Below are 26,630 nucleotides of genomic sequence, written 5' to 3'. Positions count from 1 at the left end.
GAACAAGCTTGGATTAGTTGCTGTTTTTTATTATTTCATTTTCTACAGAGCCACATTTTCAGTTTTTACAGTCATTAATCAAGCAGCACAGAAAGAAGCAAGAAGAGAAAGAGAGCAGAGAGGGGGGAATGTATTTATATAACATTTTGTCTTTCTCATGTCTCATTATATGTCACACTGTTAGACACACCTCTCAAATGCAGCATCCTGCAGTATAAGTTGAATTAACATTTTCGTCACATATTGTCCATTATAAACTTCACACTTAATGCTGTTGTATTTGATTTCACATTGTACAGGAGAAAGTCCCTTTCTCAGGTATGTATTCTTTTCCTCATTTTGTACATGAACTCAGGCTTCCATTGAAGTCTCTCCATCATCTCTTTCATATTCACTCAGGGTTCACATGTGTTAGTGACTAAGTGTTATTGAAACATAGCAGCAGTAGTAAGACTTTCTTTGCACCTATAGCTAATATTTTTTTTACTAAAAAAAACTGAGGCAATGCAATACAACAGCCCAGCCATAGAGTTTACTCTTATAAAGATAACAACGTTCAATTTTGATTGACACTGTTAATTCAGCTATGTTTATTATTGAGGTTCTGGTACTCAGTGGTGTTGAACGGGAGCGCTTTACATTTAGAATTATTTCTAATATTTCTAATGTTTCTAATGTGTTGTATGCCCATCCCATGTAAATGGGGTGGGCATACAACATGAGGGGGTGGGGCGGTCCAGTCCAGTGCACTACCACAATTTCAACTATGAACAGCTGAATTAACACTTCCCAGAAAGTTTTAACAAAAATTGCTCCTTTGTAAACGTAGAATATGTATAGCTTTTGTACTGGATTGCAGCAGTAGAATGTATAACTTTATATATATTACCATATATTAATCAAATATAGTATCGTGTACTTTGTTTTTTTATATCCCAAATTACCAGTTTTTACTCACAAATATGTTCCTGGTCTCCCCTTTTCTTTCCAAACAGCATGCAAATGTTGCTGTGTGTAAATATCCAAACAGTCCACTCATTACTAAGCCAATTCAGAAATACAACAAGCTGGGCTTTTTAAAGAATATAAAATGTTAAACTTTTAACGTATGAGCGTATTTAAAAGGTACAATAGCAGAAGCTCAAGAAGGTTTGAGACAATGAAGAATCCAAGACAATGAAAGTTCTCTTCTTCATTATCATCCTCCTCCTCATCTAGTCTGTGAGAGAGAAAAAAATTAATGAGTTTAGATCACAAATATATTCTTATCCAAACTTAAACGCTAAGTGACAATAATGGAAATAAATGAGTGCAATAATATAGGCATTAACATGGACGTGTAATATAAAAAATATATCATATAAAGTATTATAATAGTGTATATATTTAATTATGTCACACAGATCCATAAAAGTAAAAGAAAAGATAAACCTGGTTATTTTGTTTATAACCAAAATGTGATTTTCAAAATGGAAAGAAAATTGGCTCTAACAAAAAAAAAAAAAAGAAAAAAAAGAAGCCTCATAAAAGTCAATGCTATGAAATTACAGAATATATCATATTTTGTGATTTGTTTTTATTCTTTAGGCACTGCAGGTTTGACTAGCCTCACACACTGACTCGCTCAATGCCTCACGTCCAGTTGTGGATCAGCCTCCTCCTCGCAGTATCCAACCAATCGCAGCCCTATACGGTTGAGACTCCCGGACTGAGGCCCATATATGGGTTGACTCCTCCTGTTACTTTTTCTTTTTTTTTCCTCTCTTGTTAATCAAAAAGAAAAAAAAAAAAAAAAAAAAAAAAAGACCTGCCCACTTCTTCTAAAGCCCGGCTTTCAGGCCTGTGCGCTCGAGAAATCACACAAAAGACCTTCTCACTGTTTTAAACGTGGCTTTTGGTTCGTAAAGCAACATTTCGTCCGTCTCAGGTCTTGTCTGTGTCACCTGGGCAAGGCTGCAGGGGGCTTTTTCATGGCTGTGGACATGAAAGGTGATCATCCCCATCCTTAAGCGGAACTAAAACTGTGAAATTATAACTCGTCGTTACTCGGCCGTTTATTTGTCACATACAGCACAGATGGGGTAATCTAAATTAGTCACAACAAAAGGGTGGAGACAGATGATATAAAACTGAAAACGAAACCGCGGCCTACAGTAAGCGCCACAGTTTCCCCCCCCCACACACACACACACGGGTTCAAAGGATTGTACCAGCTTCACAGCTACGGTGCGCTATCAGTGGGTATGAGTATCTTCAGCAGGCTCCACAGACGCTGGTGCGAGACAGGCAGGCTCAAAGATTCGCGCATAGGACTCTCAGATGCCTGAGTGTGGGGGTGAGAGAGGTATAGATTTAAGACACCACACAAAAGGAAATATTAATTTTTTTATTCTCATAAGTCCTTCTTTCAGTCTCTATTTTTGAAAGGGCAATTAACTTAAGAGGAAATAGTTTGTAAAAGGCGACCATAATGTCATTCAGCTAAAACAATAATAATAAACAAAAAGTTAAACAGGCCCATGACCCGTGCGCATATTTATATGAATACATGTATTTATAAGAATCACACGGACTTAGAGCTGAAATATAATATATATATATATATATATATATATATATATATAACCGGAGCGAAAAATATTATTTTACTGACATGTATTAAATAATATCAAGCAATAATATGAATTTGGATACATTTAGATACCTACAGCCTATAACAATAACAGCCTCAGGAGTTCCAGTGATCACACGCTTATATGGATCAAAAACATAATCATTCCTCGACAAATGCTGGTCAAATAATTTGCTTATAGTAATAGTCCCTGTGTGTGTGTGTGTGTGTGTGTGCGCGCGCGTATACAAAATAAAAACGTTTTTCCCCATCTGTCTCACACCTACACCTACTACTTGCCACTTACAGGGGGAAGTTGAATTGATATGACACATGTTCATTCATGAAACCTTCGCAGAAACCTTATTCATAACCAACTGTGCGCGTATAACCTCCAGTCTTGCCCAGAAACATCTCACAGGTTTGAGCCCCGGATCGACCGGCAGCAGACCTGAACGAAAGCGACTGTCGGCTCAGTGCCTCTCAGCTCCCTGCTCTGTTTCTCTCTGTGGAAACGTTTCGGTAGCGTCTGCCTTTTTTTTTTTTTTGTGGTCCCGTTGTGACTGTTTGTCGAAACAAATCTGATCGGAGCCCTGGGCCTTTATTAATCAAGAATGGAAACGTGAAAGATGAAAATGAGCACACTTTCAAAGGGCGGTGGCCAAATGATTCATTTCGTGGATGGATGCCCTGTCATCGCGACGCACAACGCGAACATGAAAGGGGCACAAAGTGGTGGCTAATAATATCACAGGGTTCAAAGTGAAAAAGCTAATTGTTGGGCTGCGTTTAGTTGAAAACAAACCCATCTGTTTATATATTTCAGGCTTGCTGAAGATGTGTCCCTGCAGATCCTATGAAACAGCCGTCGCAGAAAAGCCTTTCATACCAGGTCTGTGTTTCTGCTAAAAATATAATAATATGATTATTGCTACAGGCGACTTTAAATGTATAAGCTCCTGTTCTGTCACAGGGCTGCAGGACTGAGGTGTTTTGTTCACTGGACTGCTGAATGAAACTCACATAGCCCATAGCCAGCCCTCACTGCTGAGAACAGGCTACTGCACGACTAAGAATAAACCGCTCATAGAGATGCAGTAACCCGGTTTTTTTTTTTTTTTTTTTACCCAGCCAGTCTTTTTTAACCACGACCACAGCGTAACAAAAATCCAAATTAAATCTCAGGTTACATTCATTCTGTTTTACAAGCACCAACGAATAATGTTCCTCATTCTCTTCAGAAAACAGAGGCTCATCTCAGCAGCTTGAGCTCTGTGAAGCCTTCACTGTCTTATGAACTCCGTCATACACATCAGTGGTTTTTTTTGTTTTTGTTTTTGTTTTTGTTTTTTTTCTCTCCTGTGACATTTTGTTTTTATTGTTGGGGAACAAACATTCACATTATTTATTTGTAAAAATTCTGTAGGTGAAAATAGCATAGGGCTCCCACTCAGCTTCACATCGGACAGGATGACTCCGGCCTCCGCTGCAGTCACCCTAAAAGAAATCCTACCACGGCGGGTTCCTTGTTCTGACACCTTAAGTATTGCACTGAAAAAAAACAAAAACATTTTAAGACAATATATAAAGGCTGATATAAGCCACTCACTTGAGCTCAGATACTGGTCGATGTATGCGGCGGTGTCCGCCCTGCTGTGGCGGCGCGCCAGCTGCCCGGCGGTGTCTCCCTGGCCGTTGGGCGCCTGCGGGTCCGCCGTGCGTCCGATCAGCAGCTGGACCACCTGCAGGTGGCCCTCCCTGGCGGCCAGGTGCAGGGGCAGGTTGCCATGGTTATCCGGGAGGTTGACGTCCGCCTCGTGGGCCATCAGCGCGCGCACGGTGTCCGCGAATCCCTCGCGCGCGGCGTCGTGCGTGACGGTGAGCCCGAGGCGTGGGTCCGGCCGGTCCGGGTCCGCGCCCCACTCCAGGAGAGCCTGAGCCACGGCGCTGCTCCCCAGCATCACCACCTGGAAGAGGAAAGGATGAGGACAGCATCAAACATACAGGCGGCCTGACTCATATGAGGAGGCTGTTTTCTGTTTTGTTTGTTGTTGTTGTTTTTTTTTTTTTACCTAAAGGCTATATGCTATTAATATTAGTGCTAAACTAATAATGGTCTATTAGCAGTTCGACCTATAAAAGGCCCCAAAGCATAATGTAACTTTTTTTTTTTTTTTTTTTTTTAACATTTCAATAAAATTAGAGCTGCATATGAAATGTGCTTTATATCCTAAATCAGGTTTTTTTTTAAGATGAGGGGACCAAAAGACTCCTCTGCAATGACATGCTTATAAATAGGTTATTATTATCATCATTGTTATTGTTAATATTATCATTACTACAAGTTGTAGTAATGGCTTTATTATATATGTATATATCAGCATTAGCTTTATCGACTTGCGCCTGTATAAGAACACAGTGCAGCCTGTGGGAAAGAAAAAAAAAATCTTTCCAGGGGCAGGCATGTTGTGCAACTGCACCAGGGCCTCTGCCACTATTTCCTCATTACCACCATTTTGTTGCTCCTCTCACACTCCACCACTAACCCTCAAATTTAATTTGCTTTGCAGCATGCACTTATGTCATTACAGTAACAATAAAATGGACTCTTTTTTTTTTTTTTATATCTGACTAACTTTCTCAGGATCAAGTGCAAAGATTCTACGCTGGAACCACATTAGAGTGTGAAAAGGCTGTTGGTAAAAGAACATCTTCATAAAAGAAAACACAAATGTATTCTTAAGATTCAATATATTTATGATAATATGGCATGAAATAATTAATTACAGCAGAATTGTAGATTTCAAAACAGTTTTGGTCAACAAACTAGCTATTTTGATTTTGGATATTTAGACCACAGCATAATCTCCTCTTTGCAACTAACCCTAGCCCTCTGCTTATGGACCTTTAGACTATTTACTTTCACAGCCTATAACAAGGAACAAAGCTTACTGGATATCTGAAGATAAAATATGATTAGACCTTTTTTTTTCCTATACCACGAGGAAGTGAAGGAAATGAAGGAAACAGCCTGTTTGTCACACTTCAGCCTACAATTAAATCACCATGAGCAAACTAACTCACTAAACTTACTCAATTACCATGAACAGACAAACGTTTTGCTAAATTATTTTTTTCAACAAACGAATTTGGAGGAAGTCTACACCAACCTGTAAAGGAGTTCTGCTGTATTTATTAAATCCATTGACATTTGCTCCAGCTTGCAGCAGAGACAATACACCATCTAGGTCCCCCCTGGCAGAGGCATTGCAGAGCTTATCAGTCAGTAAGGTGTCACCCATTCTTGTAAAAAAAAAAAAACATATAAAAAGAGAGAAGCCAAGGTTTTTGTCAGGCTGTGTGGAAAATTTCTAGAATCCAAAATGGTAGGTGGTGGTCAAATATATAACACCTCCCTCCCCCACTTACATCATACGTGGGCATGACCTACACAGCTCATATTCTGGCACTGTAAAAAAATATATATATTTTTTGCATTTCTGTATTAAAGAAGCCCAGTGGCACTTATTTTTGAGAGTAGGATGTACGCAAAGTGTATGATTTCACTCCATATATTTTCGGGCACTTCATCCTTTTTTATATCTGAGCTTCTCTTCAGTGCTAACAAACAAAGAAAATAGGCTAGGCCTGAAAGTCACTTGGAGGGTACTTCCAACTTTTACCCAGCTCCATCCACGAAAATGCAGACGTGGATTTTGCACTGTTTTTGTTTGTGACATTGCAGGTGGCACTGAAGCTCAAGTGGAAACAAAATCAAAGTATTTTCCCACGTGTTATGGCTCTATTTTGTATCCTTGACTGTCTCGTGATCATCTGGGGCATGTGCTGAATTTAACTGAGTGCACTAAGTGGAGAGCTTTATGTGTTTGTGTACATTTTCCTAGATGCCTATTTATATACAAATCTCATCCTATAGGAGACCCACAGCCGTAAGTATTAACAATAGGCCTAAATATTTTTCTATACACAGGATATAACCATACCTATGGCTATAATAACTTTAGTAACCTAAGCTTAAATTTATGCAATTGAAATTCGGAAAATAAACAAACGAACAAGCAAAACAAACAACAAAAACTTACTCTAAATGAGATTAAAACCATAACACAAGCCTTAATTCCTCCATACAGCAAGTCAGTAGGTGCCATCTTTTTCTCTAACCGAGTCCAACGCTGAAAAAACAACACACACACACACACACACACACACACACACACAAAATAACACAAGCAACAAAATACATAAATAAATAGAAACACGAACGAATAAATGGTGATATCTGCACACAGTATCAAACGACGTGATGTCATTCACAGTCACTTCCCGCTCATTTTCAAAATAATAGACCAAAATATAAAAAAGTGCGTTTCTGTATTCGGCTACCATGTTTTAACGTCAGCATTTCACGGGCAGGCAGAAATTAAGAGAGCGGAGCCGATCTGCCCCGCACAGTCACAAGGCTGTTTCATTTTTAGTCCTACCGGCTGCGATGATCCGCCATGTCACTGCGATGTCCGATTGAAATTCTTTCAAACTCTGATATAGATCACATGTCCGAAGAGAGGAAATCTCCTACTGAAATATCCTCACTGAACATCGCGGGTGGCTCATTTGAAAAAGGAGACTGAGCTGTGAGAAACAGCGTGTTTTGCCCCCTCGCAGCTTAGCTGAGTAAATAATATTTGAAATTCTTACAAAAAAAAGATGACCTGGTGTGATTGGATACAGCAATGATAGGCGGGACGCTATCTTAACGGAGCTTGGGAAAAGGAACCATGATGCTGTGACAGCGCAGCGGCGATAAGAGCGTAGAGGCAGAGGCGGAGGCAGGCCTTTACATTGTAGCACTTGTCGCATGTTGATATAATGAGAGTGCATTGCTTCATCTTTTCTAGTTATGATTTCCAGTAAAAGAGCCGTGGAGGCTTTATTTAAATATTGTCATCGGTTTCTGGCACCATCAGTTTGGCGTCCTCATGCCGCCCTCTAGCGACCGCATTTTATATCGCCCCTTGGTTCAGCGTCTGGAGCGGCGCAGAGGTCAGGTGTATGTTGCTGTGGCCTGCTGTGCGTGTGTGCGTGTGCGTGTGCGTGTGTGGAAAAACAAATGCGCTGACGTTTTGCAAGGGCGATAGTGGAGCGCCTGTGAGGAGGTGCCCACTGTGACACGACTCATAGCCAACAAGCAGGCGTGAACACTTCACTCATCCGGACTTTGTGTGATGTACTGAATAAAAAATAATAATAATAATAATAATAATAAGATCAAAACGGGTCCCATGTCTGGAGCTTTCTGGAGCTATGCGTAAAGACCAGCTGGCAGCCAAATTTCTCTTTCTCTCCCGGCTGAAGGTTGAGCGCGTTAGTTTGCTGTCTGTGCAGATGTAACATCAAACTTTTTTCACCCCATCGGCCTGATTTTCTCTGTTTTAAAGGAAATAAAAAAACAAACAAAAAAAAAACAACTATCAGCTCCATAATGAAATCCCACTGCATCTATAGGCCTGAGAGTTTAGGGGGTTTTTGCGCACATACCATGTAGGTGTCTGCCCTCTGTCTTCTGGCCTGCTGCAGCTGTGAGTCTGAGGCAGTGAGGTGGAGTGTGGGGAAATAGTTTAATTTATTGAACCAGAAGGTAGCAGAAGGTGTAAAGATACATACTCTGACCTGAACCTCAGCAGTTAGTCTTATAAACTTTCCTTTGGTGGCAAAACACTTCCATGTCCAGGACCTTGAGCTGGAGGGACCCCCCCCCCCGTGTACAGGATAGCAAACCGTGAGACCAGGGAATACATATCTGAGCAAACATCCAAGACAGCTTGAATTTTCAAACTGCACAGGTTTGTCTAAGTATTGAAGCACAAAGTGAAACGACGATGGGCTGGAGAGAAGGGCACATTTTCGTGGCAACAGTATGAAAAAGAGACACGGCCATGTTTATAAAATCACACAAAAGTCAGCTGTTGGTATCATTTCACGTCCCACTCGGCTCGACATTTTTTTTTTTACCACATCTGCTGACTGTTTTACGGCAGCCGTAAAGCGATGGAGCTGACAATAATGATATGAGATAACTGAACAGTGTAACGTTACTTTACAGATTTTTTGTGTATCTGGAGCTGTTAAATCCCGACAAAGTTGAACATCTCCAATTTGCCAACTTCTCACTCGTCGCCACGTCTAAGTAAAGTGTTTTATTTATATTTCGTGTCCCTCTGTGAGGCGAGAAAGCGACGGGAGCCAGTGGAAGAAGAATTGCTTTTAGCCAGTCATTGCCATGGCCTCCGAAAGCGGCGATAGCAACATGGATAGAGAAATGATTCTGGCCGACTTTCAGGTGTGTCTCTTTTGCATGTCCCAATCATTGTGATCAGTGTTTAGTAATCTGCCTGTTGTTGTTGAATTGCCCAGGGTTGCTGTCAACAACAGTCCACACGACCTGACCGCCGTAAACACCAGACCCGAGCTGAGCTTTCTGTGGCTAGCACGCCGAGCTAACGGACTGACAGCTTGCTAACTGAGTCTTGGGACAGTTATTATCTGAAATTTCGCTAACAAGAGAGCGGTGGTCCAAAGCTGCCCATCTAAACAGCGGCATAGTTAGCGTTTTTCGCCGGTTTCAAGTGTGCTTGTTTGACAGATAACGATGATCTATATGGCTAAAAGAGGAGCTACGGCGCTCTCGTTAACTGTCAGCTTGTTTACACGTCGCCAGTTGTTTTGTCTGGTTTTCTAGTTCTCGTCAGAAACTGTGACCTTCCGAGATACCAGATCTTTCTTTGCCCGGTTTGCACGCAGGCAAGCCTATTTTGAGAGTGAGGAAATTCAGGCTATCAAGAATGCCTCCCCTTCAATTTGGCAGTAATTTAGCGTCCCTGATTGAGTTGCTTTTGAAGACGGGGTTGAGAGTGGATGTGTCTTTCATTCAGATGAGGACAGGCCACAATAGTTGTGTTGTTTAATTAAGCTGCTAACACCCCCACTTTGCAAAGCCGGTTCATAGGGCTCAAACTTAAACTCAGACTTAATATCTGTCGGTTTTCATCTAATTGGAATCAAAATACGCCAAGAAAACACTACACTTTAAAGTTGTTTCCTGCAATGATAGGTCCCATACAGGGCTGCAGTGCTCCAGAATCAAGGCAATTCTTTTAATTTCCTAATGGTTGAGTTAATAAATCTTTCTACTTTTGCAATAAGTGTCACAACTTTGTGAAACTGTGTTTCAGGTGAATAAATTGAGATTCTGTATAATGACAAACATGGGGTAAGGTATCCTTAGGTGTTATGTGACTTCTGGAAGTCTGGTTAAGTAGTGTGCCAGAGTTATGCTGCATGAGACAGATGATGTTCACTGAAACTGAATTTAAAAGAATCAAACAGTGATTTCTTGGAAAACATCATAGTGGTTAAAGTAGCATTATATGCCTCTCTTTTTGTAGGCATTTTCAGCAATCATCACTCTGAAAATAAAAACTGAGATTCTTCAACTGGGCATAATGCTCCTGGTTTTGTTGATCACGTTTTGCTCAGAGGTGACATGAATATGTTATTGTTTGCCAAGTATTTTACTGCTCTTTTGTGCAAGACAGACGTTGTAAACTTCGACACAAACAGATTTAAAACAAGTGCACCGATTCTTTAAACTTGTAAAACTTAAATTTATTATCTCCAATTTAAACATTTAATCATTGCCTGAAATAAAGTCTGTCTCTGTCCTTTTTTTACAGATTTTCCCTGTCAACATTCTCGGCTTGATATCATTTATGGTCCTTAAGTACTTGACATTGTCCCTTGTGTCATTCTTTAACCTGAAGGGTAGTATTGCACCTACTCCTAAATAAGATGATCACATCCTTGGTTTTAGATTTACAAAATATTCTTCACAAGAGGTAATAAACCCATCCATAATAGGTTAGTAGTCCAGTATATTCAATAGTCCATGCCCTTGAAATAAACCTAGGTCAACAGTATCATCTGTGTACTGTACGATATGCCTGTTTCCCTGCTGGCTCCTACAACTCAGGAAAATCAATGGAAGAGGAGCATGTGTCTAAAAATACCATTTACTTAGACACTTAATGTTATCCCTGACAAACTATTCTCAATCCAGCTAATAATATTAATAAAGCAGTTTGCACCATCATCTCCTACACCTGCCCTCTAGCCGAACTGCATATTGTCTTATTGGGCCCTTTGCCCAGCTTCTTTAATGATTACATGACTAAGGAAGTCAAGGTTACTGCTCTAGAATCACTCAACCGATTGGGTGGTCTTATCTTTGGCACAGGTACAAATACATACTGTTACCACAAGGTTGGAAACACATGGCAGAAGATGGCGCTCAACTGCTCTTTGCAAAATATAAGCAATTCTTTGAATGTTGATCTTGCTCTTGGCCTTTTCACACCTGCATGAGGGATATCAGCTTTTAAACGCTGCTGGTGTCAAAGCTCCAATTTATTGTCATGCTGGTAATGTTTTGCTATTTGAGATCATGTGTTTTGATTCTGTGTCAGTTAAACTAACAGAATGGTCATCTCAAGAAAGGATGTGATGCCTTTGGCTTTGGATCCTCTCTCTTATTTTACACTTCAAGAAGAATTACAAGGAGCTGAATCTTGAATATCATCAAGCTATAATTGGAATTGGTATATCCTGACTCACTTTGAAGTGTTGTAATCCTTTTATACTATGAAGAACTTACTATGTTTAGCCTGCTTTGCAAGAGTTCATGGTATCATTTTGTACAGGATACAACCTCCAGCAGGTGAAAACTGCTACGTACACCAACTTGTATGCATAATGTCTTTTCAGAAACCTGGAAAATAACTCAAGTTAAGGCAGAATACTGAGGAAATTGGTGGCCCTCTTTTGATCAAGACAACACTGAGTGGTTGTCATCCTTTTGAAGACTGCCACCACTTTAATATATTGTTGTTATGGGTAGTACCATAGGAGTTAAAAATGTTATTGTTGATTTCAGTCTTTTGCCTGTGTTTTGCTCTGAAATGTATTTTTGCAGCAGGTCCGCCTATCACATAACAAACTCTTTTGTAATTCCTTTTTCTTTGTTTTTTCCTCTCACAGGCTTGCACTGGAATTGACAACATTGCAGAGGCAATCACTCTGTTGGAGCTTAATAACTGGGATTTAGTGGTAAGTTCATTATCTGTAGTTGACATTACTCTTTGACAGACAGGCTTAGTCCATCTAGCCTGCAAGTTCAAGAGGGCAGTTAAAATCCAATAACACACTCTGTGTAGTTTTGTAATGGCCAGATTATTTCCTCATTTCCCCCAGTATGTTCTGTGAAGCAGGCAGCATCTCGACGGGACTATCACTGTTGCAGTGACTGTGAGAGTGAGTGTGTCGTGAGAGGGCTGGCAGAGTGAATTTGGATTTGAGATGTTGACACTGTAAGAAAGAATAATGATAAAAAAAAAGTCCTGCTAGGTTGGTATTAAGTCCTGATGAATCTGAAAAATAAGGAGCCCTTTACTGTGAGGTTGATACTGGAGGGGGTAGGTCTAAATTTAGACTGATGCTGGCAGGAGTTCAAAACAGGCAGCAGCAGCAGCAGCAGCAGCAGCAGCAGCACGAGCAGTAGTCCAGGCAATGGCAGGACAGACACTGGGGCCTGGACTCACTGCATCTGTAAATCTGATGACTTGCAGTTTCTGTGCAGTAGCTAGTAGTTTTTGTAAACAATGACAAAACAAATCTGCTCGTGTGTGTGTCTGTGTCTGTGTGTATATGTGTATATGCTGTATTGAGGAGTGGGGTGGTACGATCTAAAAACAATAGCTACATTCATTAATTATCACATTTGCTGCGTTTGCTCTCTAGCTCCACTGAGTATCATCCACATCCACTCTTCCAGTGCCCATCTGTGTGGTTATGTCATTTATGCCACAATATGTCTAATATACTGTTGTGATGTCAGTCCTTACACACAAAGTGCACTCGATTTGTCAAAACCACATTGTCCTAGCTGTCTCATCCAGCCCACTTTATTTGTCTTCTTTGGTGTGAATTATTGTTGCTCCCGACACATCACTCAAACAGCTACTTCCTCTACAAACGAAGCGGTAAACTCAAAGTGGCTAATTACCAAACCGATTAAAGGTTTGTTTACTTTACTAACTTTTTACTTTGACTGTGTGTCTCTATGGGTTACTGTAAATGCACATCTTTTGAAACTAATCTAAAATGACTAAACCCTCTTTTCTCTCTAAATAAGCAAACTATAAACTTGTTAACAGGCACATTTTGAGTCTACAGTAGGGATTTCATACTCAAAGGTTAGAATTTGTTACTTTTAAATTAATGTCACAGCAACAGTATTGTGAAAGGTACAATAAATGCCTTTCTAATCCTTTAGGTACCTTATGCAGTCTATACCCTGCACAACAACATACTGTGGTGTTTAGCCGTATGCCCTCTTCACAGTATGTCTGAAGGTTCTCAGGAGTCCTGGTCAGGATTATACCAGAAAAGTTGAATCCAGGGAAACTGGACTTGTTTGTCGATACTTAAACATGTTCTCTCAGAACTAAAGAAGTCTCTTGGATGAGAGGTGAAACGTCTTCAAGTATCTATACCCAAGTCCAGTTTCCCTCAATTCAGCTGTTCTTGGACTTGTTCTTAGTAGACTATAAACGCACAGTATGTAACTTCTGCCGCTAGGTGTCTCTCAATCAAAACAATAACAAAAGATGGCGTTGAAGTAGCATGGGATCATGGGAGTTGTTGTCTTCACCATCATTGCCATAAGCACCATAAAGCAGCTTCTCCCAGTTTGGATTCCTTCAAGAGGTTTTTACCGGCAGCCAAATTATCCACAGAGTTCCCTCCTCTCGAAATCAAACAGACTTAGTCATTAATAACTGGTAAAAACACAGAATAAAGCAGTTTGACATTAAAAGTCAGTGTTTTGCCAGTGCAGTACAGCAGACACCAGACGTCAGAGAGTTGCAAACTGTGCCTGCTGCAAACCTTTGTTTTGACTTTTTCTCTGATAACTTATGATCCAGACGTTCAGGGATAGTTGTCCTTTTGTCCATAACGTACCAGGGCATTTGCTTTTTTTGCTGATGACTTAAGATCCAGACATCAGATGACTGAAATCCTTCATGTGCTCAAAAAACAGTTGAAAACAACCAACGTTTAAAAGGTGCATCTTAAAAATGTGGCTTAAACTGGCCAAAAGTCCGTTTTTGACCTCTAGGTTTGAGAAATGATGGGAACATAATTACACAACTGAGGAAATTATATAACATAGCTCTACTCATTTCTGTAGACATCAATTTAATAATGAATGTGGAAAAGTTGCATTTTATAACTTTAACTTTTCATGGTAGGAAAATCCCATGTTACTAAGAAAATAAACAATGACTCCATTTAATTCAAGTGTCCCAGTGAACCATGACAATACCAGGGTCCTTAAACTGAAGCAGCCAAATGGAATTTAGAAATAGTTCATTTCATCATTTACACCATTTACATCCTTCTGTGACACGTCAAAATATTTTGTGAGTCCTTTCCTCTCCTTTTTAACATATAGTAGCTGTATAGCCTTGTATGTTGATAATCGATGTAACCAATGAGATAAAAACTATGAAAAAATACTGCCTGAAAATGTGAAATACACAAAGGATCATACATGTCAGTTCAGACACTCAAGGACATCTTTACCTCAAAAAAAAACATAAGAAAATAAAATAATTAGCAAAAAGCCAGGCACAGCAAAGTCGAACATTCAGTTACCAGACTCTTGTTCAGTACTACAGTGGGCTGTGTTTTGTACTGATAACCACAGTTTGTGGCTCTTTACCAACAAGGAATGTGTGGCTCCCTGGTAAACTGATCATGCAGACATCAGTGTTTCACATAAGAGGTCAGCCCTAAGATGTTTAGTGGGACTGAGATGATTGTGGTGACCGTGTCATGAATTTCATTGCACCTTAACGTTTCTTGCACCTGAACAATTTGTACTGTCTTGTCTATTAGAATCTGCCTTGTAGAATGACAGGTAGCTTTGTCTTGTTGAAGATATTCATCCATTATCTCATGGAGTATGAACACTTTAATAGGTTGTTTTTCAGTGTAAATGTAAGACCCTCATTGTCATTACATATATCCTTTAATTCAATACAAAAATAAAAGGGGATATAATTAGAGCAGGACATAACATTTAACTTGAGTTTGCTTGTTTTGCAGTGAGGAATAGTGATTGTTTGAGAGAACCAATTGTCCATTCAAACAAAAGCTCAGTGCAAAGCTGACAGTGGTTACTGTCATGTTTGTCCTTTCAGCTCTGTTTGTGCTGTTTGCTCAGTCCTTCTCTGTTGCATTTCAGCAGGTTTAGTCTGAATCCTTTCAGCCAGCAAATATCAGGCACAGTTTGTCAGTCTGAGAAACATGATGTTACAGAACCAACCAAAGTATAACTGGTAAATTTTGCCAGGTTACACATGGCCTGGCTAGTTGGTCCAACCAGTCACATTTGCAGGTAACAAGCCACCATTCGAGAACGCTTTTACTTGGGGAAAAAAAAGGTTAATTTTTGGATTGGGGTAAGACACGACACTGACAAATCGGTAAAAAAAAAGGTTTTCAGGATTTTATGTTGTTCCACAATGTTAATTTAACTAACATTAATTTAGTTAATATTGAAGTTACAGTTCACAGGGCACGATGAACAACTAGTTATCTTGTACAACAAATAATTATTAATAATTATGGTACATCACAACTAGAAGGGACACAATTTACAGAGAGGTGCCTTTGTATTTGAAAAAAGCTTCTATGAGTTAGTTTGGAAATGTATTGGGATTCTTTTAGTTACTGTCAAAAAATGTTTAGATTCATTTTATTAATAAGAAGTACAACAATATCTACTAGTCCCTCTAAAGCAAAGTAGTGATGGTTACTGTTTGTTTATAAAAAAAAAAAAAAAAAAAAAAAAAAAGAAAGATGGGAAGATGGGATAGGTTGAACTTGACAGAATAGAGTCAACTGGTTTCAGTAACAAAGAGCTGGTCATTGATGCAATGCATCAAATAAAACAAGAACATGTCATTGTCATTTGTTGTATAATTTACTTCCCCTTTTATTACAGGCAGCCATCAATGGAGTGATACCACAGGAGAATGGGATCTTACAAAGGTAATAATAACCCATGTTGCTACACCTTTTTTTCAGAGAAAATGTATCAGTTGACAAAACTGAATGAATATTACCTGAGATCATGTTTATTATTTGTGACAGTGCGTTGTTGTTCTTTCTGTCAAACGATCATGTAAAAAAGTATGAGAGAATACAAAGAATATATGTGAATACACCACTGAGGAATACGTGCCATATGACTGACACCAGTGTGTATTGTTCACACTCTAAACAAGCATGTAAAGCTACTTTCAAAGAATACAGGATTGATTGTATGAGCGTGAAGTTGAACTTCTCACCTTGGCAATGACTAGGCAATGTGAAGTTACAGGGTCTGTTTTCCTTTAGCTTGTACCTGACTTGTACCCAAGCGCACGTTGTGATAACAGCGGGTATAGTTTGTACACCACTTGAAAAGGACAGAACTAATTAGAATAAATTTTCTGTATCACCCATGATGAAACAAAATATTGATGTAAGTGTTGTTGACTATAAAGATGTCCACATGAATACATAGCCGACAAATAACACTAACTTAGATGCTACTGAGTTGGAGGTTATTGCTCCTGCTATGGTCTCTGTGTTGCTGTTTAAGAGAGGAACAATATAAAAGACACTGCAACTGCTAGGAAACTTTCTGCCAAGTGTGGAGTTGTACACAGTTTCTGAATAGAAAAGGTTTCTTTAAGAGGCTTTGTGCCCTCCACTTTCCTTCAACGGTTAGTTGACACTCATGAATGCAGTGAGCTGATCTGAACCCACTCAAACTGGAGACGTTCTGTTAAACCGCTTTATTTTGTGTACACACTTGTGTGCATGTGTGCGCATGCATGCATGTGCTTTAGTGTGGTTCAGGCCCCTGGGCCATGAGAATATTGCCGGTCTTTCTCAAGGGCACACATTGCTATGAATGGGGGCTGGCTGGCAGTGTGACCAGCAGCCAACACATTTACTAAGTGGCTGGCACTGGTTTGAGTAGGCTGGTGTTGCCCAGTAAACAGACTCTGATGACGTGACCTGAGCTGTGGCCAGTTGGAGGCTACGCCAGTGCTCTTGTCTAAAATGCATTTCCCTCCTTGCTTGTGTCCTCTTTAGTAAGAAGGTTGAAAATTAAAAGAAGCTTGCCGTGTTGATCAGTAACTAAAATCCCTCAGGTCATCTGAGGTTACCTGGTAGGACTTAAAAAAGCTGAATCTCAGTCTCTGGTCTAGACAGTTTGTCCGTGGATGAAGGGCTCAGTAGCTTTGTCTGCTTTAGGACACCTTCTGGACTGCACAGGAGAACAGTGCCATCTAGATGTAGGGCAGCATGGAACTAGGCCCAAACAGCAACAACGGACAATTTAACGGCCTTCAGTGTTACTGTGCCAAGTTTAGGTGAAAGTGCACTCAGGATTTCTTTTACTTGTTTGTGAGCGCTCTCGCTTGAAGCTATTTTTTTTTCGAGAATTGCAAGAATCCTCTTGGGAAGATCTCTCATTTTTTTCCCTTTGCCCTTTGGAGTGAAATCTGTTGCTACTTCAGCCATCTCATTTGAGCATCATGGCTTTCGCCCTGACTCCTTACACACAAGACTCATTAGTCTGGTTCACCTTAGCGGTAGTTTTATTTTGCACTGAATACAATCTTAATGGCCTCCTCCAAATGCTGCCATGGCCATTAAAAATACCAAATATTTACATGTTGTCATGGTATGCCTTACTTTCTTTTTCATGTTTCATGCCATCTGTGTTTCAAGCATTCAGGTGCTTTTCAGATGCTTTCATGTCACAAAGATGGGTTTAATGTATGTTTTTGCATTGATTAACTCATACACATGAGCTTAAGTCAGGTAACTTAATGTCTGTGTGACTCATTTGGCCTTGAAACACAGTGTCAGTCTCAAAAACTGGCCAATATTGAGCGACTTATTAACCAGTTGCTCATTTCTTCTTAGTTTCAGTAACTATTCTGTTTGGCAAATATAATATTAGGATAGATTTTGATCAGCAAATAAGTAGCCTCTAAAGTGTGTTTGTGAAGCTGCTGGTTGAGGAGATAGTTAAAATGTGCAATCTTTTTGTTGGGTTAATACCCCCCTCCCTCATTGGCCCAGTTTTGTGGCTGTTGACAGTCGACCTACGCCTCAGGACAGTGGCCTCTCCAGTGCGTTGGGCCAAATAAAATACAGCCTTTGTTAAAAAGTCTGAGTCTGGCACCCAGTTCGTGCAAGACAGTTGCTACTTACACTTCAAGGAACAAAGGACACACTTTGTTCGTGGTTGAGAGTAAAAAGACATTAATTACTGTCTAGTGTGAAACATGGGTCATATACTGAGCAAGCAGAACAGAGAAAATAAGCTGATATTGTAAGACAGGATGGGAGGGAAAGCATTTCTTGTTGGCATTTTCTTTTTTCTGTCTTGTTTCTCAAAGCATCGTTTATGTTTTGGCTGCTTCCTCTAACGGTCCACTTCTTCCTGTCCTTTATGATCTGACATTTTTGAAATACTGTTTGAAGACTGCATGCTCAATCCTCCACGCCATCAGTAAAATTTTAATTTCTGTACAGTAACTTTTCCAGCGAGGCGAGCCAGGCCAGCGTGTACGGACCTGCTAGCCAATCAGAAGCAGCTGATGCAGCAGCAGGAGGTTCAGTTCCTCCCCCCTCCTCCTCGTCTTCGTCCTCCTCTCCCCCATCATCCTCAACTTCAGCTTTTTGCCCCGTCAACCCCACCTCCCGACACATTGTAGAGCGTCAGCCCCGGATGCTCCACTTCAGGGTGGAGTACCGGCAGCGGTCTGTAGAGCTGGTGCTGGAGGAAGGCAGCACAGTCGGTGAGCACCACACACATACACAACGATAGACATACTGTGTAATACTCGTTAAAATATAAAACTTTTTTGCATAATGTAAAGATGAAATATAATTTTTCCTCTGGTCTGCATACATTTGATTTACAGGAGGAATCAAACAAATCCTTGAAACAGAGCTTGGGGTTCCAGTGTCCAAAATGCAGCTGAAGGGATGGAAAAGTGGAGATGTATCTGATAGTGTGAGTCTAAAAACCTGTAAAAATGTTTGTCACAAACATGCAAATGAAAAAAAGACATAGGACCACAAAGAAAAGAAAAAAAGCAGTGGTGATATAAGCTAAACCTGCAGTCTTTTATATCTTTTATTTTAGTTTCATTTTTGAAATTTGACAATGTGCTCTGTGTCGAAATCTAAAAAAATGTGATTCTTTGTCAATTTAAAATTTTAGCTGCATCCTGTATCTTAACATTTACATCACACAATATATGTTCATTCCTTGCCTTGCCTGTGCACAGTTACCATGTTATCCTGGTTATTTCTCTTTTACAGATATAGCTCAAATTCTTTGTAGTGTCAGAACAATAGCATACATTAATCAGTTTTACGCTGTTATCCCTAATATCCTACAAAACCATGTGGGTGTTCATATTTAATGTTTGTGCCCACAAGGAATTTAGACCACTTGCCCTCATGACCTTGCTCAGCTTACCAAGCTCCCCTCAATATAGTCATCAGGAGATGCAAAGGTTTTCAGAGCTGTACCTATATCCAATCATATGTAATGGACACAAATTTTATTCCCACAACAAATCATTGTCTCCACAACTATAAATCTTGAAATTGTTGTGTGTGTGTGTGTGTGTGTGTGTGTGTGTGTGTGTGTGTGTGTGTGTGTGTGTGTGTGTGTGTGTGTGTGTGTGTGTGTGTGTGTGTGTGTGTCATCAGACGCTGCTGAGAAGTTTACACCTGCCCAAGAACAACAGCTTGTATGTCCTGACCCCAGACATCGCCGCTACTGCCAGCACCAGCAAAAACAGGTATTCAGTCCAGCACTCTCTTACTCTTCTACATTTGTGTAATCCCATAATAAATCTTCATCTTCTCCACATCCTGGTGCACATACACACACTATTAAACACTACTGGTACTGGCACGAGTGTAGTATGTGATAATGAACACCAGGTGGCGGTCTGTATCCAGTTACGGAGAATTTGCCAACAGACTCCAGCCAGAAAATTCCACTTTCACTGGTATATTAAGAGACATTTGACCCACCGCTGCACATTCATTTTCTCACATCCATTGTGACATTTTGAGAGGAGGGTCTACCACCGCAATCTCTGTGTGTTGTGTAAATAATAATTTTCTCTCCCATATTTGTATCTTTAATCCTGACATTGTTGCCTGCTGAAGGCTGTTTTGCATTTTATTCTCGAGTGTGTGTATATGATATCCACACGTCGTATCTTTTATTTTTAATTTTTTTCAAAGCCCACCAGTCTGTCACATTAGTGATAGCACCCAGTCACAATAGAGATAGGTGAGAGAGATAGTTGAGAAAGGTTAATTAAGCCAGTGTTCACCATCCAGAGGTTGTTGTGTTCATCTCAGTGAATGCGTGGCAGCATTAGCAACCTTTCCTTGTGAAATGTCAGGCAGCTCAGTGTCAAGTCATAGCAGTTATACAATCACAGGTGGCAGCCGAATGAATGATTGTCCTTTCATCAGTGTCAGGTAAACATCCAAAGAAGTCATATTTCTCCTGTTATTTCCTTATTGTTGGGTGAGCAGGAACCTTTTTATTTTATATTTTAATGGCATTGGACTTAAACATCAAACTTAAAAAATAAATACATATGAGGGTCCATACTTATATTGTAAGATATTTTAGTATTTGTGTGCACATTTTTTTTTTTTATTATTGTGCTAGTTTCTTACAGTGAATATATGGCTGGAGAGCTTGAGATCAGTGTGTGTGTGTGTGTGTGTGTGTGTGTGTGTGTGTGTGTGTGTGTGTGTGCATGCATTAGCATTAGCAGCATCCTTTTAAAATGTAAACATCGGGGGGCTTTTTTTAAAAAAGAATCTTGAAGATTGTCTCTACTGTATTAGTCGTTAGTTGTCAGCAACATTATTATTAAAAAAAAAAAAAGCGTGAATCATGACTTAAGAAATCTTAATAGATAATAAAATATTTTTAAAAATCTGCTTCTGTTTAGCAGACTTGTCAAGTACATCCTGGGACATTTTTCAGTGTAATGTTCTGTGATTGCCAGTTTTACTGTGCGTATGAACTGTCATATCACTGGAAAGAAATTTAGGTAGGATCATGATAATGGATCTTTTGACAATTTTCAGTTGTAGCTCTGTAGCCAGTTGATACTTGGCCTTGATTAAGGAGAGTTGTTTATAGTCTCACATATAATGGCCTAAGTGTGTTTGTTGACAGTGGATTCAAAGTAAAAATTGCACTGTAGCCCTCCCCAGAAGTCATCTGGCGGTTTGCCGCTTTGTCTGCTAGTTAGGCTAAGTGGTAGTTATATTGTGTTGGCAGCTAATGGCCCTCATCTCCCCAGTCTTCCCTCCCTCGCTCTCTCTTCTCTGCCTCTCCTCGTCTTTTCCTCGTCTTCTCACTCCCCCACTTACTGCTGTGTCTTTTTAGCAGCGCCGTTGCCATTTCTCCAAGTGTTATCGATATCATTTTGGGTGTCAGGAGCTCATTATTCTGTGTCAGCTACTTTGGTGGAGGACAGTTGGGGCTGAATGGAGTGGGTGGGCTCCAGTGTATATGCACACGCATTTGTATATAATTGTGTGTGTGTGTACGGTGACCCTGCTGTCATACTGGGAGAGAATAGGTGACAGATCACAGAATATGAGGCGGGGGGGGGTCCCCTGTAGTGGGAGCAGACGAGCTGTTAGCCTGCAGTAAAAATAAACTGTGGTCACACCGTATATCCACAGCACGTTCAATTTACTGTGCAGTGTGTGCAAATTTGTTGCGGTAGACGGAGCTCAGTGCCAGTAAAGGCCTTGTTCTAAAGTTTGCTGGTAGGGCCGTGCATATTATCGCCACCATAGCAACTCAAGGTACTGATGCGTTATGATGAAATGAATTGTCTGATCTGGTACCACTACCTACGTCTGCAGTTATTGATGAACCAAATTATCTCACTTAATATTACAGCTACTATAGTAATCACAGTTATAAGCCTCTTCCTACAAACCACAGTCATTTCATTTTCATTTCATTCATTTTTACAGTATTTAACTTTTCCCCCTCTCACTATTGCTCAAGTAGGCACATTGCTTCTATCTGTTGTCTCTTCTCCATTACTTTACACCACAGAATTTGTAAACATCCACCTTTGGTCACTCCTAGTTGTAGTCTGAATAGACGGCTTCGTGACATGATCATAACTCACAGAGACACAATGTTGCTTTATGAGACTTTATGATTAATTGTGCATAATCTACATATTTAACAATGTAAATGTTATGGTGGTGTGGTTCAGTATTTAGGGGTGAAAAGCTATTGTAGGACTTCAGTGTAATTCTGTGTTATGAAACCAAAATTAACATGGAAAAGGGCAGAACAATGTGTATTTACTTACTATTCTTCTCAGTAAAAATGTGTTGTGTTTACTAATGCTATTGTCTATTGTATAACCAATATTCTCAGGTAAACTTAGATTATATATTTTGAATGAGGTTAATGAAACTATCACTTTCACTAAACTGTATTTGCTAGTTTGTAGCCTGAAAAGACTGTTATCCACCTAAATTTAATTTCACAGTGTTGATTTGCTTCAAATTGTTGCTGAGTAAAAATGCAAATTTCCCATAAATGGTAATAACCCTGGCAATTACTTTGTAGAGCTTGGCTCTTGCAGCACACACCTAAACCAAACTGACTGATTAAATAGGGCTGCACTGTCATTATGATCCCGCTGAGTAAACTTCGCTTAGTTTTCTTGTTTGATTAGAAATAAATCTTGAGGCTTTGGGAGATTTTCCTTTGAGCACCAATCCATCTCAGGTAGTTATTTAGTTAGCGATGTGATGTGCAGTTAGGACTGCAGTGTTAAAGCCCAGTGTGAAGAAGGTTTTTCTCTGTGGCTATGTTGATGACTGACTGTGAATACAAGAGGGTGTTGAGGAGGAGCTAATCTTTTGCATAAATGATGAAGACCTGATGAATATTTCAATGGAACCTGTTTTCTTCCTCGTTTATTTCGCCGCTTCAGCTCTCAGCAAGCAGGTTTGCCAATGAAAAGGTTATTTTAATTTGAACTCTCAAAGAAATTTCAAATTGCAAAAATGATTCATTAGGTTTTGTGTGTTTTTTTTTATTTTTTATTTTTATTGCGGCCTCCTGTTCCCCCACCTCTCCCTCTGTGTGTCAGCTATCCAATAGCAGATACACAGATGCTTCAGGGAGATAGCTAACTGGTTGGCTAAAGCAACCGTGATGGGAAGTATCTAACGGTAAGCATGCTGATTAACTTTGCGACAAGATGGCAGACCAAAACCGAGCAGAGCCAGAGCGGTTTCGCATCCTCCTGCTTTGTTGCGGATGCAAAATGTGGAGGAGGTAAGGTGTGTGTGCAATTCATGACCTCCTCTTTAGGTATTACACATATGATGATCAGTCAGCATGTACTGTCCTGGTCAGTGTGTTTTTAAGAGAAGAAACTGAGATGAAGGGACATTTTGGAAGTGTTTAAAGTGTGTGGCTAAGCGGTTGAAAACACGCATTACATCAGAGAGTATGCATGAGTGTGTGAGATTTTGGGGAGAATGTGCGTGTGACAGAGTGTGTGTGTATGGGTATTTGTGTTTTACAGGCACATGTCACATTGTGTGTGCGCGCGTGCGCCTCTGTGTCTGGCAGTGCTAGTTTAATAAGGTCTAGAGTCTGCTCTGTGCCGCAGGGACTCACAGCTTAGGCGATGGGCTTACCTCAGAATGAAACCAATCTGTTTAGCCTGCTCTTCTCCCCTGCAAAATGCTCCATTTTCTCTGTCCATAAAGTTAAATGACATTTTCCTCTCGGCACCCTTATGCCATGTCAAGTACCTCCAGAGATGTCGCAGGCCGACCTTGGTGTCACAGAGTGTGTGTGTTGAGTGAGAAAGAGACCTCTGAAGGCAGAAGCAAACACTGAGACATCCACATTTCAACCCTGTACTGCTTGAGGGGCCTGCTTTTATCAGAAGACAGCAGCTTTGACAACATCAGTGGTGAAAGCAGTCCAGACAAAGGGATATTAGACTTGAAACATGGGTGTTTTGTTTATTTATGAACCAGCAGGCCTCTTCAGACAGATGGGAAATGATGAGGAAATGACTCACTATGAATGGCAGTCTTTTTTCCCCACTCTGAATGCATTTGATATTTTGAGTTGCTATATTTGTACTATAGAGCGCAATAAGTGATCAGATTTTTCAAAGTAAATCTTGAACAGAACTCTACCCGCACACATACCAAATAGCTCGTCGGTCTGCCATAAATGACTGATAAGATGTTCCTTCTTTGCTTGGAAGGACAGAGTAACACTTCCACTCAGTTTACCCTCTATCTCTGTCTATTTAGGGGTCTAGCTGCCTGCCAGCAGTAGCTCGGGACTGTGTCCAAACATAATCATGATATTAGCTAGATCCTTATTTATGTGTCCCTACCCCTTCCATTTCTCCTCTCTCTCTCTCTCTCTCTCTCTCACTCTCACTCTCACTCTCACTCTCTCTCTTGCTCTCTCTCACACACATGCACACACATCTCTCTCATCCTTCTGCTCGGCCCCATTACATATGCATCCATCCTTCCCACTCCACACATTTCCAATCTTCCCCAGTTAGCTACAACAAACATTACATTTACATATTGATTTCGCAGTTTTAGTCAATGTAAATATGCTGTCATTACAGTAAATTTGAGCTTCTGTTAACATAAGCTCGTCCAGATCTGCACAGATTAAGGGTGTGATTGCATAATTAATGTGTGCGCTACATATTAATTCCCCCATCCCTCTCTTTCTCTCAACTCTTCCTCCTCTCCTTGGGTTCTGAGCCCTGATTAAGTGGCTGCTTCGGCCCTTAAGCCTCCCATTGATATTCAGCCTCACAGACCCAGCGTTTGCTCAAAACGCTACTTAACCTCACAGCTTATTGTAAATGAAGCTTCCAAAAGTTGATTCCCCCACCTCCTCCTCTCTACGTGAAGCACACAAAGTGTCTACGTTTGCATCGTTCACAGACAGCGTCACTGCTGTGAGATACTGAGCAACTACAATGCCAGTCCAGAAACTCTGCTCTTTTTTTAGGCCTCTTGTACAGGTCGTGTCTCCACTGCTATGTCTCTGCTTACAATGAAATCAGTACATGGCGTCCCACTGACATGTCAGACCAGTGGTTGCATCTGTCTTTTTTGGCCCACCAATGTTGCCCATACTTTGGGCAAAAAAAATTTATTATTACCATTTTAACTGATTGTTATGATTGAATAGACAGATTTATAGGCTGTTCAGTGGTTCATTTAGTCTTTCAGTAGGAGGTAAGATATTATGGTATGTCACATTGGCTTTACTGGTTATATTAATACATCTGTGACAGTTTCAGTGTTGTAATCATTTTTGATGCATGTTGTTATGATGTCCGTTTCACCTAAAGCTGAAGAATCCTTCACAATGTTGAAACTGATGCATAGTTTTGGAGCATTTCATAATCATTGGTCACACATTCATCAACAGGTCTCAACAGGTGCAATAGATATGGATGGATATGAATTATAATTGATATAACTATAATGACTATAAAGTTATTATCATCATGTCAGTTCAGAAGACAGACAGGGACTGTGAAGTAGCTTAATACAGCAGTAATCCAGCAGCATCTGCTGAAGTGGTTGTGTATCATGATGCTCAATAATGGCTCTTTATTATTTGCTTCTTCAGCTTGAGAATGAAAGTAGTTAAAGTGCTGGTCCTTCACTTGCTGCATTGTGCACTCACCTGAAAACTGATAGGGACTTGGCACTGTTTCCCAAAACAAACAGGGACTGAAAGCCAGAAATCTGACTGGCAAGGTAATTGCGGAGACGGTACAGGTCAAGTTGGTAAAGGTCAAAAACCCCAGGAAACCCTGCAGATGTGGTTAGTTGGTGCTACCACTGTGTGGTATGTCACAGTTAAATATTGGTTTGTCAGCAATAAGGCAGCCTGATGGACTCCATGCTGTTACTGTGCAGGTGGTCATAGCTGCGGTAGCCTGCTGTGCTGAGCGCAGCTTTGGCCAGGCTTGTTAAAACACAACCAGTGAAGTGGTCGACTAGCCCCCTGAGGAGGCACCCACCTCCCCATGGGCTAGCAGGCTGCCACCAGTTGACAAGTTTCAGCTTGCCCTTTACTTGACTCAGTCGCTCTTAGTGATAATGTTTGTTTTTCTTTGTCCCCTCCTTCCCCTTTTCTTCCTCTGGGTCTTTATTCTGCCTCCCCTCTTTAAGTTGTCTTTTTTCTGCATCACTTTCTATTTATTTATTTATTTATTTATTTATTTATTTATTTGTTCATCCCTGTTTCTCACTATTTAAAATGTTTCTCTCCTCATTTAGTGCTCTCCAAGACTCCTTAAACCAGAACTTCCTGCTGGTCATCAGCCACCGTGAGGCCCAGAGGGACTACAGCCTCAACTTCCCCGGCTCCAGAACCATACAGGAGGTATGACACCAGCATGCACACGGACACAGACCATGCATTACCTCAGAAAGTCAATTCATATTCACGCACGCCTGCAAAAGGCCTCAGTAACTCACCCACAGACTCTCACATACATAATACTATTGTACCTGATTTAGGTTTCCCATAACACAGCTTTCATTCCATTTGCCAAACATTGCTAGTCTATTTCAGCCATCGATTCATTATTCATCACAAATGATCACATTTCCGAGCACATAATTACTCTCACAGCTGTACAACCCTGTCTTTTTCTCCACACTCCCCCCTACACTGCGTCTTTCTCCCTCTCGCTCAGCA

The 26,630-nt window shown here is 40.4% G+C and overlaps 2 protein-coding genes across 3 annotated transcripts in view; one reads left to right on the top strand and one right to left on the bottom strand.

Annotated features, from left to right (window-relative positions):
- Positions 1–13: 13 nt before the first annotated feature.
- On the bottom strand, positions 14–7,337 carry cdkn2c (cyclin-dependent kinase inhibitor 2C (p18, inhibits CDK4)). Of its 2 annotated transcripts, XM_071487781.1 has the most exons (5): positions 7,114–7,333; positions 6,715–6,804; positions 5,782–5,914; positions 4,221–4,578; positions 14–1,219 (listed from the first exon to the last, which is right to left on the bottom strand). In XM_071487781.1, exons 3-5 carry the CDS (start codon positions 5,911–5,913, stop codon positions 1,215–1,217), a joined length of 495 nt encoding a protein of 164 aa, XP_071343882.1. In that variant the 5' UTR covers position 5,914; positions 6,715–6,804; positions 7,114–7,333; the 3' UTR covers positions 14–1,214. The 2 variants fall into 2 exon arrangements, with proteins under 2 accessions (XP_071343882.1, XP_071343883.1); XM_071487782.1 differs by lacking the exon at positions 5,782–5,914 and having other exon boundaries at positions 7,114–7,337.
- A 1,314-nt stretch (positions 7,338–8,651) lies between these two features.
- The window catches only part of faf1 (Fas (TNFRSF6) associated factor 1), a 60,793-nt gene continuing 42,814 nt past the window's right edge, over positions 8,652–26,630 (top strand). Inside the window, exons 1-7 of the mRNA XM_071487780.1 lie at positions 8,652–8,969; positions 11,723–11,791; positions 15,756–15,802; positions 18,353–18,618; positions 18,745–18,836; positions 19,544–19,635; positions 26,207–26,312. Of these exons, the coding sequence (XP_071343881.1) occupies positions 8,910–8,969; positions 11,723–11,791; positions 15,756–15,802; positions 18,353–18,618; positions 18,745–18,836; positions 19,544–19,635; positions 26,207–26,312 (732 nt within the window). The 5' untranslated portion in view covers positions 8,652–8,909. The remainder of the gene's footprint in view (positions 8,970–11,722; positions 11,792–15,755; positions 15,803–18,352; positions 18,619–18,744; positions 18,837–19,543; positions 19,636–26,206; positions 26,313–26,630) is intronic.

Source organism: Trachinotus anak, unplaced genomic scaffold (assembly GCF_046630095.1).
Source record: "Trachinotus anak isolate AG129_WGS33_773 ecotype Australia unplaced genomic scaffold, CSIRO_AGI_Tana_v1 ptg000010l, whole genome shotgun sequence".
In the NCBI taxonomy this organism is placed as follows: Eukaryota; Metazoa; Chordata; class Actinopteri; order Carangiformes; family Carangidae; genus Trachinotus; species Trachinotus anak.
This window is presented reverse-complemented; position numbering and strand designations above follow the sequence as displayed.